General features: G+C 44.0%; 2 protein-coding genes across 7 annotated transcripts in view; both read right to left on the bottom strand.

Annotated features, from left to right (window-relative positions):
• NT5DC3 (5'-nucleotidase domain containing 3) overlaps positions 1-7,026 on the bottom strand; it is a 69,851-nt gene extending 62,825 nt beyond the window's left edge. For 4 of the 6 annotated variants that reach the window (XM_037007119.2, XM_073213733.1, XM_037007118.2 and 1 more), the window contains exon 1: positions 6,719-7,026. In XM_037007119.2, coding sequence (XP_036863014.2) covers positions 6,719-6,920 — 202 coding nt within the window. In that variant the 5' untranslated portion in view covers positions 6,921-7,026. Of the gene's footprint in view, positions 1-6,330; positions 6,681-6,718 lie in introns of those variants that run through there. The other 2 variants (XM_037007120.2, XM_017657317.3) reach the window with 2 other exon arrangements.
• A 1,861-nt stretch (positions 7,027-8,887) lies between these two features.
• Positions 8,888-22,175, bottom strand: part of LOC108395223 (putative tetratricopeptide repeat protein 41) — a 52,284-nt gene continuing 38,996 nt past the window's right edge. Inside the window, 5 exon segments of the mRNA XM_073214323.1 lie at positions 8,888-9,330; positions 9,332-9,439; positions 9,520-9,613; positions 20,923-21,047; positions 21,931-22,093. Coding sequence (XP_073070424.1) covers positions 9,186-9,330; positions 9,332-9,439; positions 9,520-9,613; positions 20,923-21,047; positions 21,931-22,093 — 635 coding nt within the window. The 3' untranslated portion in view covers positions 8,888-9,185.

Consider the following 22,175-nt stretch of genomic DNA (forward strand, 5'->3'; position numbering starts at 1 on the left):
ATAAAAAAACAATTCCTCAAACCCCTAGAAACTGAAAAAAATGAGTTTCTCAAAGACCAACCCACTCAAGTACAAAAATTTCCAGTGAAACCCAATTAAATGATTAATCAGCGAACGTCTCTCTAAGGACCATCTCAACTATAACATGCAGGGTTTAATTTTAAAAAATAAAAGAAAAATGCTATCATTTTCCCCAAAGCACTTGCTAACAAATGTATGTCTGACACATAAAGAAGTTTTGGAGGCAGGTGATACTCTTCTTCAGCCTGCTAAGTACAATTTTTTTAACAGTTGGGAAATTATAAAGATGCTTTAAAAAAATTTTTTTTTCTTTTTCCTTTATCCCTCTTCTAAAATATATTTTGTCAATATAGGAATGACAAAGTCGGAACCTGGCTGACAGGAACCTTCGCACAAACTACCCAGCCCTGGGCCCTTCAGGTGATCTATCAGAAGTGGAATCTCACCTGGAAAGGGCCAACTGCTCCCCTCACTCTGAACGGGTCAGACCACACATGGCTTCCTGTGGTCAGGACCAAACGGTCCATTTCCAAGGGATAACGGGATATGGACAAAGCAGAGCGCATGCAATGGTGAGCTGCCGAAATAATGAAGTCCGGGGAGGGCCAGTTATGATGCATGACCACTATCTTCATATTTCAGCAGCTATCATATGGGAAGAGAATTAGAATTACTCTCTGTGAGTCAAACCATCCAAAATAACATTGGCAGCCTAGCCATCACTTGGCAGACTCAAGCAGATGCCAGCTGGTCACTCACAAGGGCCATGGAAACAGGGATTCCTTCTTCCAGCAGATACCTGGACTCCATGACCTCGAGGGGCCCCTCTGGCTCTCTCCTATTTTAGCAATGTCTTTCCTGAATGAAAATGTGAAAATGATTATGTGGCACGTTTCTCCCTCAAACTCTTTTGCTACAGTAACACCTTCAAGGCTGCTCACCATTCTTCATTTGTAGACTCTGTCTTCTCCCTTCAGTTTCTCAGCTAGGCATTCAAGAGCACGTTCTTTGTAATTTTTTTCAGGACGTGAGAGTATTCTGTACAAAAAGTGTTTGAGACTATATCTATTCCACCAGATTGCTGGAAGCCAAAATCCAAAAGAAGAACTCTATAGAATCTAGAGGCTGCCTGGGCTTCCACATTTCTTCAAGAGCTCAATAAAGGATCAGTTTCCAAACCCAGCTTGTAAAAATACAGATTCCTGGGCCCGAGCTCCATACCTGATGAATCACCATCTCCAGTTTCAGCCTCCTTGCCTCTTCTTGAAACAAGCTCTTTAGGTGATTCTGAAGTGCCACCAAGCTGAAAACTACTGAAATTTTAAAGCTCAACTTTCCTTCAAAGGTTGGCAACAGAATTCTCATTTAATCTCCTTCTGACATTGTATGTCCTTTCGCTCCCTAGTTAAGCTACCCAGGATGCCCTAGTGAGAGGACAACGAATTCTAGATTTCAACCCTTCATTCTTGCTGCTGTTCCACCTGGCCACCTCCACAACAGATACAGAAAACCTCAACATTCAAACTCAAGTCAGGCCAAAGACATGTTATTGTGCCAGGACGACTTATTGATCTCATGTGCAAATTTTAATCCAGAAAACAGTCCGCAGCTGAGTTTTACCTCCATGAACATCCCTTCACGTGCCAGTCCTTCACACTCTTGAAGGCGAACAGAGGGCTAAATGAGCACGGGGTTCACCAGATGAGACGGACATGCTCCAGCAACCCCCAGAAAGTATACACATGTCTGCTTGTTGTATAACTGTGCAAATCCGCACATTTGTCTAAAGACAGGACACACAGCTTTCTCCAGATTCCCAAAGGTCCTGACTCCTTTATTCTATATCCCTGCTACAAAGAAATCACAGAAGGCTGCATAATTAAGTACCTTTGGGTATTATTAGCATACATTCTTGTGTTACACACATTATCGGAACCTCCCAGAGTATAGTCTATAGGACCTCTGCTTTGAGCTATTACCTCAAAAAAGGGGCTCTGTGGTCAAATTTATCAGGGGACTACTATACGTACATGAAGATTCATAGACCTCTTGGAGATTCATGCATTTTAAAGGCTTTGATCACTAGCTCTGATAAGCCTACCTGTAAAGAGGCTCCTTTAACATAGACTTTCAACATTTCTTTAACCATGTCTCTCAGAACACAGTCTGAGAAGCACTGGTCTCATCTTAAAATTCTCTCACAAGTGTCTCCTTAACCCACTGCAGTCCCCCAAGGGAAGGGTTCGCGTTTTATACTTATTCTATACACACTAATAAGCTCATGTTGTTGTGTTACACACACTCCTTATACTGATTGAATATTAAATGCTCCCAACCAAGAACTTCAAATAAATCCTTCAACACCCTGTAAAAGCTCTCCTAACACTTCACACTAATCCCCATACTTCTTTCCACAGTTAATATGTTCATAGCCCCAGCTAAGTAGCCAAACAGTCTACACAGACCCGGCTCTAGATGACTTCTAAAGGTGGGAAAAATCCACTTGGCGATGCAGATGTGTGGTTGGAGCAATTCTCCTTGGAAAAGCAGCCATGCACACAACACAGAGCGCAACAGGAGGTAACAGATCGTATCCATCCCTTTCAGTTACAACCGCACAGTGATTTTAGGACAGGGTTGGGGACTGGATTATTCTTTGTTGTGGGATGGCTGTTCTACACATTGTAGTATATTCAGCAGCGTCCCTTCACCGCTAGAGGCCAGCAGCGCCCCTTCCTCTCAAAGGGTGATAACTAGATAGTTCTCCAGACATCACCAAATGTTCCCTGGGGGGCAAAACTGCCATTCCCCAACTCCAGTTGAGACCCACAGGTCTTTGGGAAATTGTTGCTAGAGGTTATAACCCAATATTTCTTTCCCTAAAAACACAAAGAACCTTTCCTTTGAGCTGAATTTGATACAGGATGCATAAATACTACACTTCCAAAAACTCAAGTTAAAGAAAAGAGAAATTCCAATTAAGGGATAGTTTACAGAGGATGTGACCAGTACTCCTCAAACCTGTCAAGGTTACAAACAGGGCAACTCTGAGAAACTGTCAGAGTCGACAGGAGCCCAAGGAGACACGAAGACTCAACGCAGTGCACAATTCTGCACAGAATCCTGGAGCAGAAAAGGGTATTAGGTTAAACACTAGGGAAATCTAAGTTAAATATGGACTCTAGTTAATATTGATACATACTGACGGTGTGTCAATATTGGCTCATTAATTATGACAAATGTACCACAGTCAAGGGTTTATAGAAACCATGCAGTTTTTCTGTAAATCTAAAACTGACCTAAAAAATAAAGCTTATTTAAAAAAAAAAAAAACACTTCTTAGAAATTAAATGAACAAAAGGGAGGTGAGAGAGAAAGGATAAAACAAGTAGCAAAAACCTCTCTTCCCTGAGCAGGCTTCATTCTGGGAGACCCTGCACAGGGGTCCTTGAACAGATGGTTTGGTTTAGGCAAGAGATCCAACAACCAGAAAGAACTAATCAGTAAGTGATGGGGGGAGGGGGGGGAATTCATTTATCCTCACGTAAACTGAAAAAATTAAAATCTGTATGTTTTCGTATGAATATCATTGTTTCTTCTGACCTCTCATTCCCACAGACAAAAGTTAGTGTCAGCCTTGAATGTGGCAAGCATTTCCTGTAACCCCTGCATCCCTGAGCAGTTACCTGCTCTGGTGTCAGGGCCCTGGGGCCAGCTGGACTATCTTGTCTCTGTTTACAAGGCTCCCCATCAATGCAACACAGGGCTCGGCCACTGCGGGCTCCTCCCTCTCAGACTCATCCATCTGTGAACCAACAGCCTTTAAAGCCATTACTAGGTGCTTAATAAATGCTTGGTGAAGGGAAGACAAGTTGCACATGGAGATTCCTACAGACTTCAGCTAACGGCGGGTAGGGTTGGTGTGGCCCCAGACAGGGTGAAAAAGGAAAAGACAAATCAAAGTCCCTGTGTTCTTAGGGGTGAGATGGGGGCCACGTGAGCATGTGCTGGGGGCGGGAAGACAGGATGGGCCACACTGAGTAACTGATTCACAGACCTGTATGACCTAAAGAGCTTTAGACATTATTTAGTCCAGTGGCCTCATTCTACTGAGACAGAAACTGAAGCTAGAGAGATCAGGAGGCAGTTCAAGGCCACACAGCTAGTTTGGTGCTGCCCTATGCTGATGGAGGCCTAGATTCTAGAGCTAACTAACCACTAACCTTTCCTGAGGATGTGTCTAAGACTGAGAGTTATTTAATAACTAATAATAACAGCTACTATCTACTGAGCATCTGCTGGGTGCCATGCCCATGCTAAAAACCCCCTCATGTTATCCTCAGATTACTACTGAGGAAATTGAGGTCACAGAGGAATTAACACGACCATCACAGAACTAATACGTCTCAAAAACTACCCTTGAGCTGTCCTACTCCAAAATCCCCCTCTGATTATCACACAGTAAACTGCCAGCCCAGTGCTCATCTTTATCACCAAATGCTTCAGCTGTCTCACTCACCAGGCACTGTTTTAAAATGCCTTTCATGGATGGACTCATTCATTCCAGACCAACATCTGCATTTTACAGACAAGGAAACAGAAACGTCACAACATCCCCAGGGCCTCATAGCTTGCAAATGGGAAAGCTCGTCCATCACATTGGAATGGCAAAAAAATTTGCCCGAGCTTTCTTGTAAAACTAAACATGCAATTACCATTCAACCAAGCAAGGGCATTTAGAGATATTAAAAGGTATGTCCACCCAAGAACCTGTAGACAAATATTTACAGCAGCTTTATTTGTAATAGTAGAAAACTGGAAGCAACCCAGATATCCTTCCAGGAGTGAAATGTAGTTAAGAGCACAATGCTACTCAGCAATAAGAAGAAACATACTATTGATACAATATACACAATTTGGGTGATCTCCAGGGAATATGCTCTGTGAAAAAAAAGCCTATTTCAAAAGGTTACACACATACTGTATGATTCCATCTCTATGACACTTTTGAAATAACAAGATTTTGGAAATGGAGAATAGATCATGCCCCAGAGATTAAACAACATTAGGAGGGAGGTGGATATGGTTATAAAAACAATATGAGGGATCCTTGAAATTAACTGTTCTGTATCTTGACTGTGGTGTTAGATACACTAACCTACATGTGATAAAACCGTATACAACAAAATACACACACAGAGGTACAGGTAAAACTAGGGGACCCTGAATAAGATCTGTGAAATGTATCAATATCAATATACTCATTGTGATACTGTATGACTGTTGTGTGAAATATTACCATTGGGAGAAACCTGTATTAATTCTTACAACTGCATGTAAATACGCAATCAAAATCTTTAATTAAAAAAAAAAGTCTTGCCTGCCTAAAGGCTAAGCTAGGTGATACATATTTCCTTCATCTGAGATCTGCAATTTCCAATGTCTCCAAAGCCAGTCTTCTTTCCACCATCATACAACCACTTCAAAAACTGATGCAACAATTAAACTCTGAGCAAAGGGAAACTGAGCAAATAATCCCTATTTCATAGAATTCAGCGCTGCTAGCTAGCCACTTAAGAGTTCTTGCAGAAAATTATCCCAATTGGTGGGAATAAGCCTCTTGCTCTCTCTCACTAAACTGACTTCTGGCCCAAAGAGGGAAAATGTGATCCTACAAAATGTTCTCTCCCACCAAATATTCTCTCTTCTACCTCTATGAGCCACTTCCACGACCTCCCGAAAAAGTGTAAAAACTTCTATTCTAAATCTTCCTTAAAAGAAGGAGCACCAATGGGTTATCACTACCCCTTGACAGCAGTTCCCAAATGGTCAGCTGCTGCTGGACTGCTGGGCAGCCCAAGAACCAGGACAACGGGTCCGGGGCTGAGACAGACCTGAGGTCAAGGTGTGATCTTGGCGGGTTCCTTAAACTTGAGTCTCGCCTTTCCCATATCTAGGATGGGGATGGGGCACCTACCTCCTAGGTATGGGGAGAATTCAGGGAAACAGTCTATCTGCCTGGCACTAGTATTTACTCGGTCCCCTTTCTGCCTTTTCCTTTTTCCTTACTAACAATCAAAACGAGATGATTTTATATTCACCTGGCCACACTCCAGTCACTCATCCTAGTCCCTCCCGGGAATCCCTGAGCACTCAACCTATTTCAAACAGCGAATCCTACCCTATCCCCTAAAAAAAGAAAACTAGATCGGCCTCCGACACTGCCACCTGTCCAGCAGCTCGGCTGCAGGGAAACTCGCCGCCTGCCGGATGCCAGCTGTTACCATTACTGTTCGTCATTAACAATACCTAACGGTGCGTGGGGGGGTTGACGGTCTCCCAAGCGATGTCTGTGGAACCTCCAGAAAAGCCCAAGGCGGTTCCGATGCAAATTTCTGGCTAAAACTCCCAAGAGTTTATAAAATGTCTTTCCCGACCGAAGAAAGGCAAGAGTTGTAAAGTTCCTGGAAGCGCATTTTTCCGCGTTTCCCTGAATCTCACTGCAGAGGCACTGTCGCGCGCGGCTGGAACTGGGGGCGGCGAGGCTGAGCACTGGGGTGCCCTGGAGGTCCGCAGCGGTACCGGCGCGGGTCCGAGGGTGCCGCTCACCGCTGCCGCTTGGGAGGGGACCTGACGCACCAGCCCGGCGGGGAGGGGCCCCCAGGGCCAGGGGCTCCGGCGGCAGCGCCGCACTCACCGTCCGTGCTCCTCTTCGCCTCCCGGTAGCGCTCCCACAGGTAGCTTTTCATGTCCGCGGCGGTCCCAGGTGCCGTGCACAGGGGCCGTGCGGAGACCGCGCGCAGCCGTCCCCGGCCCGCAGCCCCGCAGCCGCCCAGCAGGGCCGCCGCCGCCCTCGCCCGGGCCCCGCGCGCCGCCGCCGCCGCCGCCGCCGTGGCCATGCTCGCCGCCGCCCAGCAGTGAGTGGCGCCGGGAGGCCCTGGATCAGCCCGCGCTCAGCCCGGCCGCCCGGCGGCTCCCTGCGTCGGAACACGTGGCGGCGAGGGCCGGCCCTCCAGCAGCCGCGGGGACGGGGCCTGGGCGGGGAAGGGGGCTGTGGGCGGGGCCAAGGCGGACCGGGCTGGGGTCCAGGCCGAACCTGGACCTGCCACGCTGTGGGCTGGGGCCGGGGGCAGGGACTGCGCGCCTCCCCTGTTGCAGTCACTTAGGACCCTGCGGCGTGGGGAGGTGGCACTGCCGTGGTGCGGGCCCAGTCAGGCCGACGCCACATGGACAGGAATGGCTCGTCGCGGGCCCTGCGCCACAAGACGTGACCCCGGCGCCGCCCGCCGAGCCCCGCAGCACCTTCCTCCCGCGGTCTGTGGCCTTCCCGCGACTGTGGCAGCGCGGCCCATGTACTGCTGTCCCCGACTTCAGGAAGTGACTCTCTCGGCATTAGTAGCCTCTGAATTCTCGATTTCCCCCGGACCGCGGGGGCAGGTCTGGGACGTCCCCGGATCGCCAGCTTGGATCCTTCCAGGGACGCCCATGAGGAGGCAGCTGGGCCAGGGCCGCGCGCGTGGGGCTGCGGCCTTTGAAGGGCACTCCCGGCTGCACAGCCTAGAAGGCTAGTGCCCCTCGCGAGGGAAGCCCTCGGGACACCTCCACCCAGCTCCTGCTCCTGCCCACGCTCACTGGTGCTGCACACGTCTCCTCTCAGACCTGCTAGGCTGCACCTATTCTGTGCATTGTGGTAAAGAAAAAAAAACTGTAACCCCCACCATGGGACATTTCTGCGTGACTGAGTCAAGTCTCGGCTCCTACAATTGCAGGAAAGACTGATACGGGCCAGCTGAGAGTCACTGAACTTGGAGGACTTCCCAGACGTTGGTTGCTGTGTCGCCGTTGAGCAGGGTGCTGGGTAGAGTAGGGGAGTAACCCTCAAGGCTGACACTGTGCCTGAAAGACCGTAACACCAGATGTGAAATAAGGTGGGGCCTGATTTCACACAAATAAACCAAAGCATTAGTGTATGTTTTAAGCGTGGGCTGGAGAGGTCAGAAGATGCTTCATGGAAAAAGGTGGCCTCTGGGTTGGACAGTGACAGATGATAACTACTATTTATTGATGGTTTGCATTATCTCATGCAGTCTTCTCAGTAATTCTGAAAGTAGGTGCCATAATTTCTCCCATTTTATGAGTAATGCGACTGAAGCTACGTAAAACAACTGTCCTATGGTCACACGGCTGAGCCCATTCTTCCATTTGGCTTCCTAACATAGTATATAGGATTTAGTTGGGTGACAGGGAAGAAGGTAGCCAACTAGTGACTCTTGATAGTTAATGGGCAACAAATCACTGATAAAATGAGAGGCAATTAAAATGTTTAAAACATATATGATATCAAATCCATGAACTCTAGTACTTCAAAGTTACTTTATGGTTTTAGTTTATTTCAATTTATAGTTTTTCTTATTCATGTTTCATAAAAAAGTTTTGGTGTAGCAATTGTAATTTTTTTAACCTGGAAAATTAATTCATAAGTTCAAAATACATAAACTATAGCAACGTAAAAGTAACACAATCACTTTAATAACATTGCTTCAGTGTTTTAGATCTGGAACTCTGTGGGATCAACAATTTTCTACCTACCATAGAATCTGAATCACTTAAAAATTGTTTTTTGTAACTATAATCTGTTACAATATTTTAAGGAGCTAAAAAGTCAAATCCCTAGACCTTTATTATCATCAGACCTTTATTTATCACAGAGTTCTAAATAAAGACAAGTAGAAAAAAAGACACCAAAGAGCCCATAGATGATTTTTATTCTTTATTAGTATCATTTGAGGTCTTCAATAGTTTTGTATCAAAATAAGATCTCTGCAAAAACCACTTCTGAGAGATTGAACTGTTATCTAGACTATGAAAAAGTCACTTTTCTGATATAAATTAAGGTATGGATTCCCAGGGATTATTTGTGCTAAGAGACCTTAGCATAGAATGCCGGAAAATTATGGTGATTTGGCCTTTTCCATGCTCGCTTTCACCAGACAAAATCCTTTGCTGTGAAAGCTTTACTACACCATCCATTTTACTAAAACATAAGATCTTGGAATAATCTTTCTTCTTCTCTGGTGATTCTTTTTCTAAGCCATTCCTTATTTCAACATTATTTTGTGTCTTCTGTGGGGTCTTTTCCTCAAAAGAAATGGAAATAATGGGTCTCAAGAACTTTTTCCCTTTTCCGAAGCCCATTTTGAAACTGGATGAGGTGCCACGTCTATGCTTTTAGCCCTCCAAAGCTTATCTGCGTTCATGCACATTGCAGAGTTCACCCTATTAGAGCTCTGAACACTGTAGTAGCTTAAGCAAATGCTCCCACAATAAGGCGCCATTCCTAGAACTCTCAAAATATTGCTGGCTCATGCCTTGAGGCCAACATCCCCTAGCCTGGATCCATTCAATTTCCCTCAGAAGGCTACAAAAGATCAAAAATGTCAAGAGGTCATACATCTAACCAGAACTTACTTCTTTTTAAGACAGAGAACAGAAACTCACTGCAGGATTACATAGGCTGATGAATGAGAAGATCCCAGGTAGGTTGCCCTTAAATCAAATGATCTGTACAAATAGCCCACTGCCTCAATCATGACTAGAGTCACTTATCAGTAACTGACTTGCTGGATATTTGAAAATAAGAACATTAGAATTTTTTAAAATTATTCCTGCCTTCCCACATTTAAAAGAGAAGGATAAAGTTGTATAAAGGGTAGTTCTGGAATATCACCTGTTACATGTTTCTCCCAAAAACATTCAACCTGAGTCTAATTATAAGGGAACAGACAGGCACATGTTAAAGGACATTGGGGCAGAACTTGACCTAGAATCTTCAAAAATGTTGACATCTTGAAAGACAACAAGTCTACTTTAAATAACCTAAAGCAGACAACCAAGTAAAACGAAGATCTTACATAGGATTCTGGATCAAATAGTAAGCAGCTATAAAAAAACATTTACTAGGACACTGGGGGACATTTGAATATGGATTGTACATTCAATAATAGTCTTATGTCATGGTCAAATTTTCTGAGTTTGATTACTGTATTGTGGTTATCTAGGGGCATGTCCTTATAGTAAGAAAACACATGTTGAAGTGGTTAGAGATAAGTATCATATCTGCAACTAACTTTCAAATAGTTCAGCAAAAAAATATATGTATGTAAATATGTGCCTCTGTGTGTATGTATAAAGAACACAAATGTGGCAAACACATTAACAACTAGTGAATCTAGGTGAAGGGTGTATGTATATATATATATACATATATATATGTAGATATACACACACACATGTATTTTATATATATGCCAGGCATCATTATCAATAATTTAATTCTCTAAAATGTGTTAAAACTTAAAAACAAATACATTTTACAATGTAATTTGCAAGTGACATTCATTTATTCATTCCACTCATTTACAAGATTGCTTCCAAAGACCTAAATTCATACCATTGATTATAAATGTAATGTAAGGCTGGTGCTTGTAGGGCCTCCATCTAGATACACAATGAAGAGATTCCTGGGTATTTAAAGGTAAAATACACTGCAGATGTCTCAGCCATCATCCTTCTATTAATAACAGTAACTGCAGGTTATGTGGGTAACTGCCATCTGTTAGGCCTGTATATCCTGTAAGGTATAAACTATCATCATTTGTCTTCTTTTATCATTTATTCTTTTAATTGGACACATATCCACATGTTTAAAAATGAAAATGCATGAAGATATGAAGCAAAAAGTATCTCCCATCTTGGCCCCCATCTGGGCCATCTCCTCCTTAAAACATGTGTCCTTCCATAGAATTTTCAGTACATGTTCATTATCTTTTAAAGAAGAGAAAACTGAAAGTCAAGTAACTTGCTCCAGTTTGTGGTAAGATAACCCTGGGCTCGCCTCATCCCTGAGCCCATGCCCTTGACTGCCTCTTCCCTCCTGCTGGATTGTCCTTTCAGCTGGAGAAGAGCCTTGCACCTCCTCCCACTGCTCGTCCTTGCCCTGGATGGGGAGAGAACCTAGTATTTAATTATGCATTCTGTTGGTCCTTCTGTGTACATGATCTCATTAAAGCTTCAGAATAACCCTATAGGCAGACATGATTATATGCTCTTTGAGCCATAAGAAAATTAAGACTCAGAGAGATGATGGCCACAAAAAAAATAGAAGAAAATAGCAGAACTGGGATTCAAACCCAGGTCCCTAGAAACCAAGCACCATAACTTCTCAAAGTGGGAAAAGAGAACACTGATCTCCCTGCTGTGTTGGTTCCTTAGTTTTCCATAAAACTACAACTAGGAAGTAACCATCAGTTATCTTTTCCATTTTGTACTTCTAGATGGAACCATACTCACCTTCTTTCCAACAGAGTGTGAACTGGGGCTGGGAATAGTGGGAAAAGGTCCTCCTAACTTCCCTGAAAATCTGTTCTCAAATTTATAATGGCAAATTTCCTTTTTTCACCTCAGACTTAATATTAAAAATAAAGTGGTATCTTTATGATTTACTATGGAAAAAGAAAGCAAGATTTTTGCAACAGCAGATCTGCATTTATTTACTCCTGAACCCACAGCTGCAATTCACGTGGTTGTCACCAGCTAACAAGGAAAATCTCAGGTGTTGACAGAGGTCCTCGGAAAGTGTCCTCGAGTGAGTCCAGACTCTGTGGACACTATCTAACAACGAGCTTGTGCACTGTGCTGGGAGCTGGTGAGTTAAGAAGTAGAGGGCCCAGGCTACAAATGTGTAATTAAATATCTAAAGTTTCTTGGTTGAAAGTTTCTTTTGTTTGGTAAGTGTGCTATGTCTAAAGTTTTTTCCAGAAGCCCTTCAGTTTAAGAAATTAAGCTTGTTTACTCATTCTTTCAATAAATGTATGTCTTATACATTTTAGGGAGGGAGAAAGCTGTCTTATCATTGTCCCAAATAAAGTAAAACGTTGCAATTGGATGTCTCCATGAGCCTTCAATTTTTTCCCCAATGAAAATAATAAAAGAGGGTGTGTGTGTTTGGGGGCAGTGGGGAGGGGGTCCTCTACCCCTCTCCACTGAGACCATTGCTGTGTGTGATGCCCCACACCCTCTACCAATGTCTGTCACAGCACATATCACAGTGAGGGGGCAGTTATCTTTTATGTGCTTTTCTTCCTAATGAGATCACAAAGTCCTAGAGCCCACAAACAGCAGAAAGAGCAAGGGATTTAGGGTCAGAGGACGGGCTTCCAAGTCCTACATCCACTACTTATTAGGGACCTGCTGCTCATAGGGACCTAGCTGCAGGTGGAAAACGGTGACCTCTATCATCTGCCTCAAATATTCATGAGCTCACTCTGCACTAATTCAAGGGGCTGGGCCTATGTAGGTCCCACCTTTGGGTAGAGAGAACAAATTCATTTTCTCTCTCAAACAGGCAGGCTTTTGTCCCTACCACTCCACCGAAATTAAAGGTTCCCTGTGTCCTCTACATTGCTAAACTGAGTGGTCTGCTCTCAACCTCATAGTCCAGTTATCAGCCCTCCCCTTTCTCAGCTTCCTTAATTTTACTGATTCCATAACTCTTTTCTCTGCCCACTCCTTAAGTACTGGCATTCTCCCAAGTTCTGTCTCCTCCACCTTCTTGTCTTATATCCGGCCTGGCTCTTTCAACCATTCTACTGAGTGTATGCTAAGCACTTGCAAATGTTTTTCTCTTCTAGCTCCCAAGCACCAGACTCATATATCCTACTACCTCCCGAATGTCTCCACTTAGACGAGAGATTCAAACTCAACATGCCCCAAATTAACTCATCGTGGCTCCCACCCCCACCCCCAACCTGTGCTTCCTATCTTGGAATGGAAGCAGCAAATCCACGCAGCTGTGCTGGCCTCTGATGTGGCCACAAACTGGGGAATACCCTTGACTGATCCCTTTCCCTCACCTCCCATATTCCAATCCAGCACTGAGCTCTGTTGGGTTTACCTATCCAATCTCAAATACAACCTTTCTCTCCATCTCTGCTGTCCTTGTCTAGGGAACACAGGACACTCTCCCGTCTCCTCTCAGCCAGTTCTATCCTCTATTCAGCCACAAGAGTTTTATATCTAAAATACAAATACAATGTTACTCATGACCTTTAGTGCTGGAAATCCTAGAGCAGCTCCCCTTTGGAGCCCTTTAACATGACAGACAAGATTTTCCATGCTCTCAGCCTTGCTGGTCACTCCAACATTGTCTCTGAGATTCTCACCACCCTGATTCACCATCCTTGCCCTTGTTCATGCTTATCCTTCTTGCATGAAATGCCCTTCCTCACCTTCTTCACCAGGCAAACACCTGTCAGGACTCACAGCCAAGTCACTTTCCCTGGAAAGTCTTACTTTCTGCCTCTGTTCTGTGATGCCCCACACCCTCTACCAATGTCTGTCAGAGCACGTATCACAGTGGGGCTGGGGGAGGCAGTTATCTTTTATGTGCTTTTCTTCCTAACAAGATCACTAAGTCCTGGAGCCCACAAACAGCAGAAAGAGCAAGGGATTTAGAGTCAGAGGACTGGGTTCCAAGTCTGACATCTACTACTTATTAGCTTCGAGGTTTTGGAATGTCACTTGATCTTTCTAAGCCTCAAGGCTTCTAGTATCTAATTCATAGGATTCTCTGATCAACTGAACTGGTGTAAGTCATATGACACATCTGCTATTTCCTCAGCTTTAAATTAGCTGAGGTGTCTCTGGAGTCCCTTTCAGGTTTAAAAGTTTGCTACACTTACAAGGGCTATTTGACAGTTGTTCGCAACCAAGAGCATTTATAAACGTGTAGCGCATTAAAAATTACTAAGCATGCAACAGGTGAAAAGGAAGCCCTGCTAACAGACATAACCAGGATGGCTGGATTAACCAAGGCCCTCAAGTCCCTCTGCAAACATGCTACCTGGTGCCCAGGACGCTCTAACTGTGTGTGGCTAGTAGGCGCATCTCTGCTGTGCCGGCATCCCTCTGTTCTAACCACTGAGTCCCAGCAAGAGCCCATTGGATTTGTTAGTCCAGTTTTAGTAACTGAAGTAAGTATAATACAAACTAATCAGCTATGAGTGAGAAATAAAAGTTATTTTTTATGAAAAACATGCTAAATGCTTTGGAATTCTTTCAAATTATGAGTGTGCAAGACAGCTATAAAAGCGGGAAGGTAGCGGCCTAGAAGGATCCTACAGACTGCATCACAATTGTTTAAGTTCTCACCCTACAGAAAGGAAAGGTAGAAATGTGGGTGATGCATTTTGAAAAAGACTACATCTAATTCCAATCAGAGGACCACTTAAAAAATAAAAAGACCTTGATTCTAAATTTTAAAGGTTGGGTAAAGAATTACATTTGTATGTTTAAGTTAAAATTAAAATGCAAAGTTGGTCTGTATCGCTTACCTGACTCTTTGGATTAAGGGACCTACTGCTATAGAAAAGAGAGCGCTGGCTGAGCCAAGCATTTTTAAAACCAAATGGGAAGAAAAGGACTGACTCACCCTCCTAAAAGTCACCCACTAGAGCCTTTGCTTAATTTCTTCCTTCTAAATTTGACTGAGATGATTGGCATTTCTTTTTTAAAAGAATCCCAGGGACAGGGAAGTAACATAATGTTCATCTACCACACTTCATCCAAAATACACAATTCAGTACAGAACACTCAGCTTGATATAATGGAATATGAAATGCCACATTTCTGTTTTTTTCTTCCACTGAAATGATATCTCAATAGGCTGATTGAAAACACTTACCAGAGAAGGAGAACAATAAGATCTCTCTGTGTCAGAGTCAGCTTGGAACATAAATCACAAAAATGCTCTTTGCATCAAGAGGATCAGCACTAAAATCTCTAGAGTTAACAGATCTATTAGATTAAGGTTTGCTCTTGAGACTAGATCAAAGTTGAGAGGAGATGAGCTGCAAAAGGTATATTAAACAGCGATTTCATTCCGAATAAGTGCCTCACAAAACTATGATAGAAATAAATTTTAGGATTTATCACCCCTCACAAATCTATCGTTTTAATATATGCTTACTATAATCTCGCGCATTAAAATGTTATGAGGATAATTAAACTCTAAATTAGCAACGCAGGAAGCCCACTATTTTCATAGCCCTTGGAAGATGACACTGGATTCTACATGTGGATCAAAAGTAAATCAAAAGACTAAGGAAGGTGCCAAGACTTTCAAGCAACAACTATCATCGTTACTATATAATCCACACTGAAAAGTCAACCCTAAATATTATTGTTTCAGTAAGTTAAAATACAATTTGAGTCAACGTTGTGAACCTAGAGCAGAGGCATCATTTCTGCTGGGTACCCAGGCAAACGTACAAATACCCAGAAGGAAGCTATTTATCCACTCCCTCACCCTCCCTGCACCGACAGAGGGCTCACCAGCACTCTTCCTGACACTCTGAAGATAGAATGAATGTCAAAGCCCCTGTACATGGGGGTTCAGTCTGTCGGGGAAGTCACAATGCTCACACTGGAAGGAAACAGAAAACGAGTGTCAAAAAACCTTCGAGCTTCTTCATAATTCTGGATTCACAATATTATTTTGGCTTTTCATATTAGAGATCTCTTGTGTGGACAATGCTAGAGGAATGAATGACAAGGTTCCTAATAATCCCTCTGCTTTGCAGAAACCTTGCACTGGCTTTCGGTTGCCTTTACGGTAACATTCCAAATCCCTGAGTGCACCAAGGGGCTGAGTGACATCCTCCTTGTGCACCCTCTCCCCCACGCTGGTCTCTGCCTTCTAGCCACACTGGCCGTTTTAGCTCCTTCCAAGTTTGCAAATTCTGTTCCCCCTGCCCAGATGGCTCTTCCACCCCAACACCCCCCACGATACTTAGCAAGTAACTTCTCATCCCTCCGATTCAGTTTCTGAGGGCAACTCCCTGAGAAGCATCCCTGATGCATCCCCCTCCATCTAACAGGTCAAGGTCCCCCAGAGTACTTGCACTTTGCCATGATAGCACTTTCCGCAATTGTAGTTAAACCACTGTGTATTCAGCTATCTAACAACCATCTCCTTAGTAGCACTTTCCACAGTGGCAGCTACAGTTTTGTACTTAGTTGTGTGACAGCCATCTGCCTCAGTGTGAACCCAGGGAAGGCAGTGTTGACCTCTGTCTGTCCTGTTCACTGCTATATCCCTAGGAACTGAAACAGAGACTGCCACCTGACAGATCCTCTCATTAGCCAAACTGTCTTCAGTTTCTTCTGAGCTCTTTTTCAGCTAGGCCTGTTGATCTTTCATGTTCATCTCTGCATAGTCCAGTTTTAGCAAGAATCCCATAAAGCCAGTTTAGCCATCCTCGATACCTGATCACCCTAGAAAATCAGGTTCCTCATCGCCCACCATCCCCCAGATGATGTCTGATCACTCTGGCCTACCTTCAGCAAGAATCCAGTTAGGCCCATTTAGCCAGAATCCCCCTAACAGCCCTAAGATGTTGCCTCTTAGTGCCCATAAGAGGATCACTGGTCACCAAGGCTTCTTCAGTCTTAAATCTCCACTTGCCCACAAGCAGGACTGCTGTCAATTAGCACACTGCCAATTTTCCTACTTCTCCCCCTATCACTCCTACCTTTGTTCATGTGGCTCTGCCTAGAGTACCTCTTCCCAGACAATTCACACCTGCTGCTTCCTTAAGGGGACCCCCAAGAAGCTTTCCTGCAAAACCTCCCACCACAGACCACTGTCCTGGTTGCCATTTAGGCATGGAGTGACTCTGCAGAGGGCCTCGGAGAACTCACCATCCTCATTTTGCAGATAGGGCCCGAAACAGACCTGGGCCAGAAAGGTGACCTGCTGAAGGTCACATGCCTGATTGTGGCCAAGCTAAAACTAAAATCCAGTTCAGTCCCCTCTGACCAGGCTATGCTTTAAACCTTTCACCTTATCTCTTTGATTATAGGTTTGTTTTGCCTCCGGACTAAACAAGAAATTGCTTGGAGGCAGAAGTTAACTTTGGCTTTCATATCCCTCAGAACACTTAGGACAGTCCTTGAAGCACAGGGGACCTAGTTTCCCTCTATTTTTCTGTTTGTTACTGAATCCAGAAGAGACCAAGATAGACTGTTACCAGATTTAGAAGGTATGTTTAGAATGATATGAATTGAAACACAGGCGACATGGCATTCATAAAATTCATGTTGTGGAAACTAGGGGACCACTTCGAAGTAAGAGGCAGCCCCCTGCAGAGCACCCAAAGAACTGACCCACAGGGGAGACAGGCTACAGACACAGGAAACAAACAATGAGTACAGTTGACCCTTGACCAAGGTGGAGGTTAGGGACACCCACCCCCATGAGGTCAAAAATCCACATACAACTTTAAATCCCCTCAAACTGAACTACTAATTGCCTACTATTGACTGATAACATAAATAGTTGAATAATATATTTTGCATGTTATATGTATTATATACTATATTCTTGCACTAAAGTAAGCTAGAGAAAAGAAAACATCTTTTTTTGTCACAAATCTCTAAAAAATTTTCCCATATTTTTTGAAAAATATCTGTATGTAAGTGGAATCATGCAGTTCAAACCTATGTTGTTCAAAGATCGTTTCATACATGAGCATCATGAGAATCATGCCATTCAAACCTATGTTGCTCAAAGATCATTTCATACATGAGCAATTAGAAGTCACAAAAGCAGAGGGATGCAAGCAATGCCTTTCAACTGAGCTGCCATTCATATGTAAGTGCCCCAAGGGGGGCAATAGGAGATTTGTTTATCTTTATGGGGTGGATGATTCTCCAAACCACCCCAGATCTACAATCTAGTCAAGTAAAATTAAATATTGCTACAATTTCATCATGCACTACAATGTATAAAGCACTAAAAATAAATGTAGACTGAGTACAGTATAATGGTCAGTATACTATCATTTTTTTTGTTCCTCAATGCAAAAATACATAGTGTCGATTTTAAAGAGGACTACTTCCATGACTAATATTTGGTAACACTTTTACTACAGATGGCTTCAGATTTCTTTAAGAATGACTAATGGTAAGGAGTCCCCATAAAATAAGAGACTCTGGCTTCTTATTTTATGGAGTCCACTCAGACACATTCCAATTAGACAGACACTTTCCAGTAAAGGTAGGTAAAAGGGATCAGGATATGCCACCCCAAAGAATGCCACAATGACATAAGAATTACTTTGAGCTGAAGGCATTTGAGGTCCTGAAATCTCTTGTGTTCCTAAACAGCCTCCTGAAAAGACTCAATGTCATAAATCCCTCCCCTGGGGTAACTCAAATTTTCTTTGGTGACACAAGAAGCCATCACCTCACCCAGACAGACACTTACAAACTGCCTATCATCTCTTCTTCCAAGGGACCGTGTATCTTTCCAAAAACTAATTTGCTTTTCTAAAGTGCCCTTTCCCCTACTCAAGTACATAGACACCCATGTTCTATCACCCCTGGGAGGTGCTCACTGCTGCGTGCTCCCATTTGTAAGCTGATGCACATGGTAATAAATTTGCTATTCTCATGTTAAGCTATGTTTTCTGTCTAATTTTACAGCAGCCCAACAGGAAAACCCAGAAGCCTGGAGGAAAATAAATTTTTTCCCTCCTCTTCAGTTTTGGTGACAAAGATAGCATTCCATTGGCTGGGACATCTTGCTTGGTCCAGAAGCTGCGATTAGATCTTGGACCTCTTACAAAAGCCACAGAAAGTAAGACTTCTTACCAAAGTTAGCCTTCCAGATTCCTGTCTGCAGGATCCAGTGGAATGAGGATGGTAAAAATCTCTTTCTGTCTTTTCAGTTTCATTTTCATGCTCAGCCCAGGGGCCCAAAGAGGGTCAAGGCAAAGTTTTTTCTCTACTACGTAGGAAAACTGAAATTATATCCTACATATTGAAGGACAACAGATTCACATGTCTCCACAGACAGTCTACGTTCCCTCCTAACGCTGTCATCTTCATGCACTGAAGATCCTGGCCTGCTCTCACCACCACAGATTGAAACCAAAACCCAAGAATCTCCCAGTAACAGCCGAACTAACTATCTACAATATTCCTATTGTATTGAAGTTAAATGAACTAACTTCAATAGCAGGAGATAAAAACAACAAAATGGTGGCAAGATAGGGCTCCTCACAGAAAAATATTTGATCATAACCACACAGCAGATTGACTGCAAAACTGAAATGTCTGCTAAAGGTTCATTTAAGAAGTCACAGAAACACTGCAGTTCCAAATACAGAAGCCTTCTTAGCTGAAAGTAAATAAATATATTACACTTCCATCTTAGACCACACACCAAAACTGGTAACAAAATATTATATGAAGAAACCAGACTGGGTATGTTAGTTCCTTTTCCACAGATTTTCTCCAGGTTTGCATCTGCATTTGCTGTTTGTAAACAATATCTTTCATACACTCAGCCTAGAAACCCTTACTGGGAAAAAAATAATGTCCACACACCACACTCTCAAATCAATGGACTAAAAATATTCTTTCCTTGCAAGCACTGACTATTTTAAGCCTTTTTCTTCCTCAGCAAATGACTGGGATGCAAACAATCATGTGTTCTTGTAAAACAGATGGCAAACCTATATGCTGGGGAAAGTGATTGGTTCAGGGTTTCTCAGTCTCAGCACTACTGACATTTGGGGCTAGATAATTTGTTGTTGAGGAGGCTGTCCCGGGTATTGTAAGGTGTTTAGCAGCATCCCAGGCCTCTACCTACTCAATGACAGTAGCACTCTCTGACCCCAGTCATGACAATTAAAAGTTTCTCAAGACTTTTGTCCTCAGGGACAAAATCACCTCTGGATAAAAACAACTCATTTAGGCTAAAGTAGATTGTGTCCTGTGGCAATGAGATCTCAGGAGGCCCAACAATGTTTCTAGTCATGACACTTCATGGAAAATATTTCTTGTATAGCCTCCTGGAAGAAATAAATAAAGCTCCCGTAGATCTGAGAGGTCTCTATTTGGCACACTGGTAACCCACTTATTGGAGGCACAAAGGTTGGGGAGTGCTGCCCTGTGGGACCCACACCCCCAATGCCCCCACCCCACTCTCCCGCACACTGTCCAAGCACTTTGCAGCCTCCAGTTCAACCCTCTATTCTCCTCAGTTCCCAAGTTTGGCAGCACGCTCCAGGCAAATGACACAATCCACTGAGTGGCCACAATTTGTAGAACAGGCTAATGGACTACTGAGCCAAATAAGTCCTGAAGCAGTAAAAGATGAGGTCCAGCCACTCTGATCCCAGGCAACGGCAGAGCCTAGAGAGTAGACACTTCTCGCATGAAGCCTCTGAGGAGTTCTTCCCCAGGACCCCGTAAGACTGCCCTGAACTTGTAAATCCACCCAGCTGAGCTAGTACCCATGACAAAGACACCCAACCCTCACCATAAAGCAGAGGTAATAATAACATTCTGGTGGAAGAAACTCAGAGACAGAATTGGAACTCATCCCATGAAGGGGGAAAAGCAGTAATTACAGAAGCAACAGGCAGCGAGAGGGATAGACCCGACCCCAGTCTAGGAATCCGCTGGCAGCCCCTTCCTTCTACCCTGTGAGGACACAGTGAGAAAACAGCTGTCTATGACCCGAAATGGGCCCTCACCAGACACCAGATCTGTGGGTGTCTTGATCTTGGACTTCTAGCTTTCAGGATTGTGAGAAATAAAATCTTGTTGTTTAAGCCACCCAGTCTGTGATATTCTGTGACAGCAGCCTGAACAGATTAAGACACTTTCCTAATAAGGAAAGGTAAATAAGTAGCAATAGAAGTTGAAAATATGTGGAAAAGGAACTGCTTGCTTCCAAACTGAAGACATTTTTAGAATAAATGAAGTCTAAAAATGAAACAAAGGGCAGTCACCTGCTTCTAATAAAAACACATCAGCACAATTACCTAATTTACACAGTGTCGTTTAAGCTAATGCTCAGTTGCTTCCTGGTGAACAATGAGCTGGTCGCTGTGAGTGCATTTTCCTTTATTTTTATCACTTGTTTATAATATTCAGTTGCTTGCTTCTTTTGACATCTAAAAAAGAGAAATTCAATTAAAGTTTCCTACTGAAGAAGTATTGCACTCATTCATTCATTCAACAAACATTCACTGAATGCCGGCACAGAGCTGGGGTGCAAAGGTGAATAAGCCTGAACCTCACCCTCAGAGGATTTCCCAAAATAGGAGGAGAGATTGGAGAGTGAAACAGAGGACTGTGCACCCAGGATGGGCACTGAGTGCAAACCCAAGAGTTTTGAACTTTCATATTGAATTTTCATTAAGAGAACGATGTGATCCAATTTGCATTTGAGAATATGTGCCTGGCTGGGGTGTGGAGGATAAATGGAAGCCGGTGAGGCTCTAGGCAGGGAGGCCCGATGGTACAGAGGAAGACTGAGGAGGGTGTGGGAGAGCGAAGCGGCCGTGATGTGTAGGCAGCCTGGAGCGGCTGGCTCCCCTGACTGGGCGGTTCTGGCGCTGGGAGCCCTGCAGTGGGCATACATGCAGAATGACGTGGTAGGGGCTTGAGTGCTAAGTCGGGCGGCCCCGTGGGGACACAGCGATCGGGCACAGAAGCTCGGCACTCAGACTCCCTGGGTGCTAGCCCTGGCGCAGCCACTTAAAAGTTGGGCAAGCATCTTAATCTCCTAAACCTCAGTTTTCTCATGTGCAAAATGAAGATAACAGAGTTGTGAGGACCAAATGAGAAAATGTATATAATGTGTTTGGCACAGGGACTGATAACATATATCATAAAGACGTTGCCACAGTGTCTGCACTGGGTGCGACAGGAGAAGATGCATCTTGTCAGGGAGAGGAGGTGAGGTGCTCAGTCTTGAGAACGCTGACTCGGAAATGTCCAGAGACTTTGGAATACTCAAAAGGAGACGTGCCACAGGCACCTGGAGGCACACACCTGCAGCTGACGATAGAGCTCCGAGAAGGGGCTGGACACAAGGAGCCGGCACCACCTGGAGTGACGGCAGAAACCCCAGGCATCCGTGAGGAGGAGGTGCGAAGCCTGAGACAAGCAGAGCCCAGGAACTGAACCCAGAGAGCCCTGCCATTTGGACAAGAGTCTAGGAGAGAAAGTGGGAACCCACAAAAGAAAGTGAGAAGGCATGGACAGAGGCAAGACCCATGAGGGAGGGAATCACAGAA

This window comes from Manis javanica, chromosome 10 (genome assembly GCF_040802235.1).
Source record: "Manis javanica isolate MJ-LG chromosome 10, MJ_LKY, whole genome shotgun sequence".
NCBI classification, from domain to species: domain Eukaryota; kingdom Metazoa; phylum Chordata; class Mammalia; order Pholidota; family Manidae; genus Manis; species Manis javanica.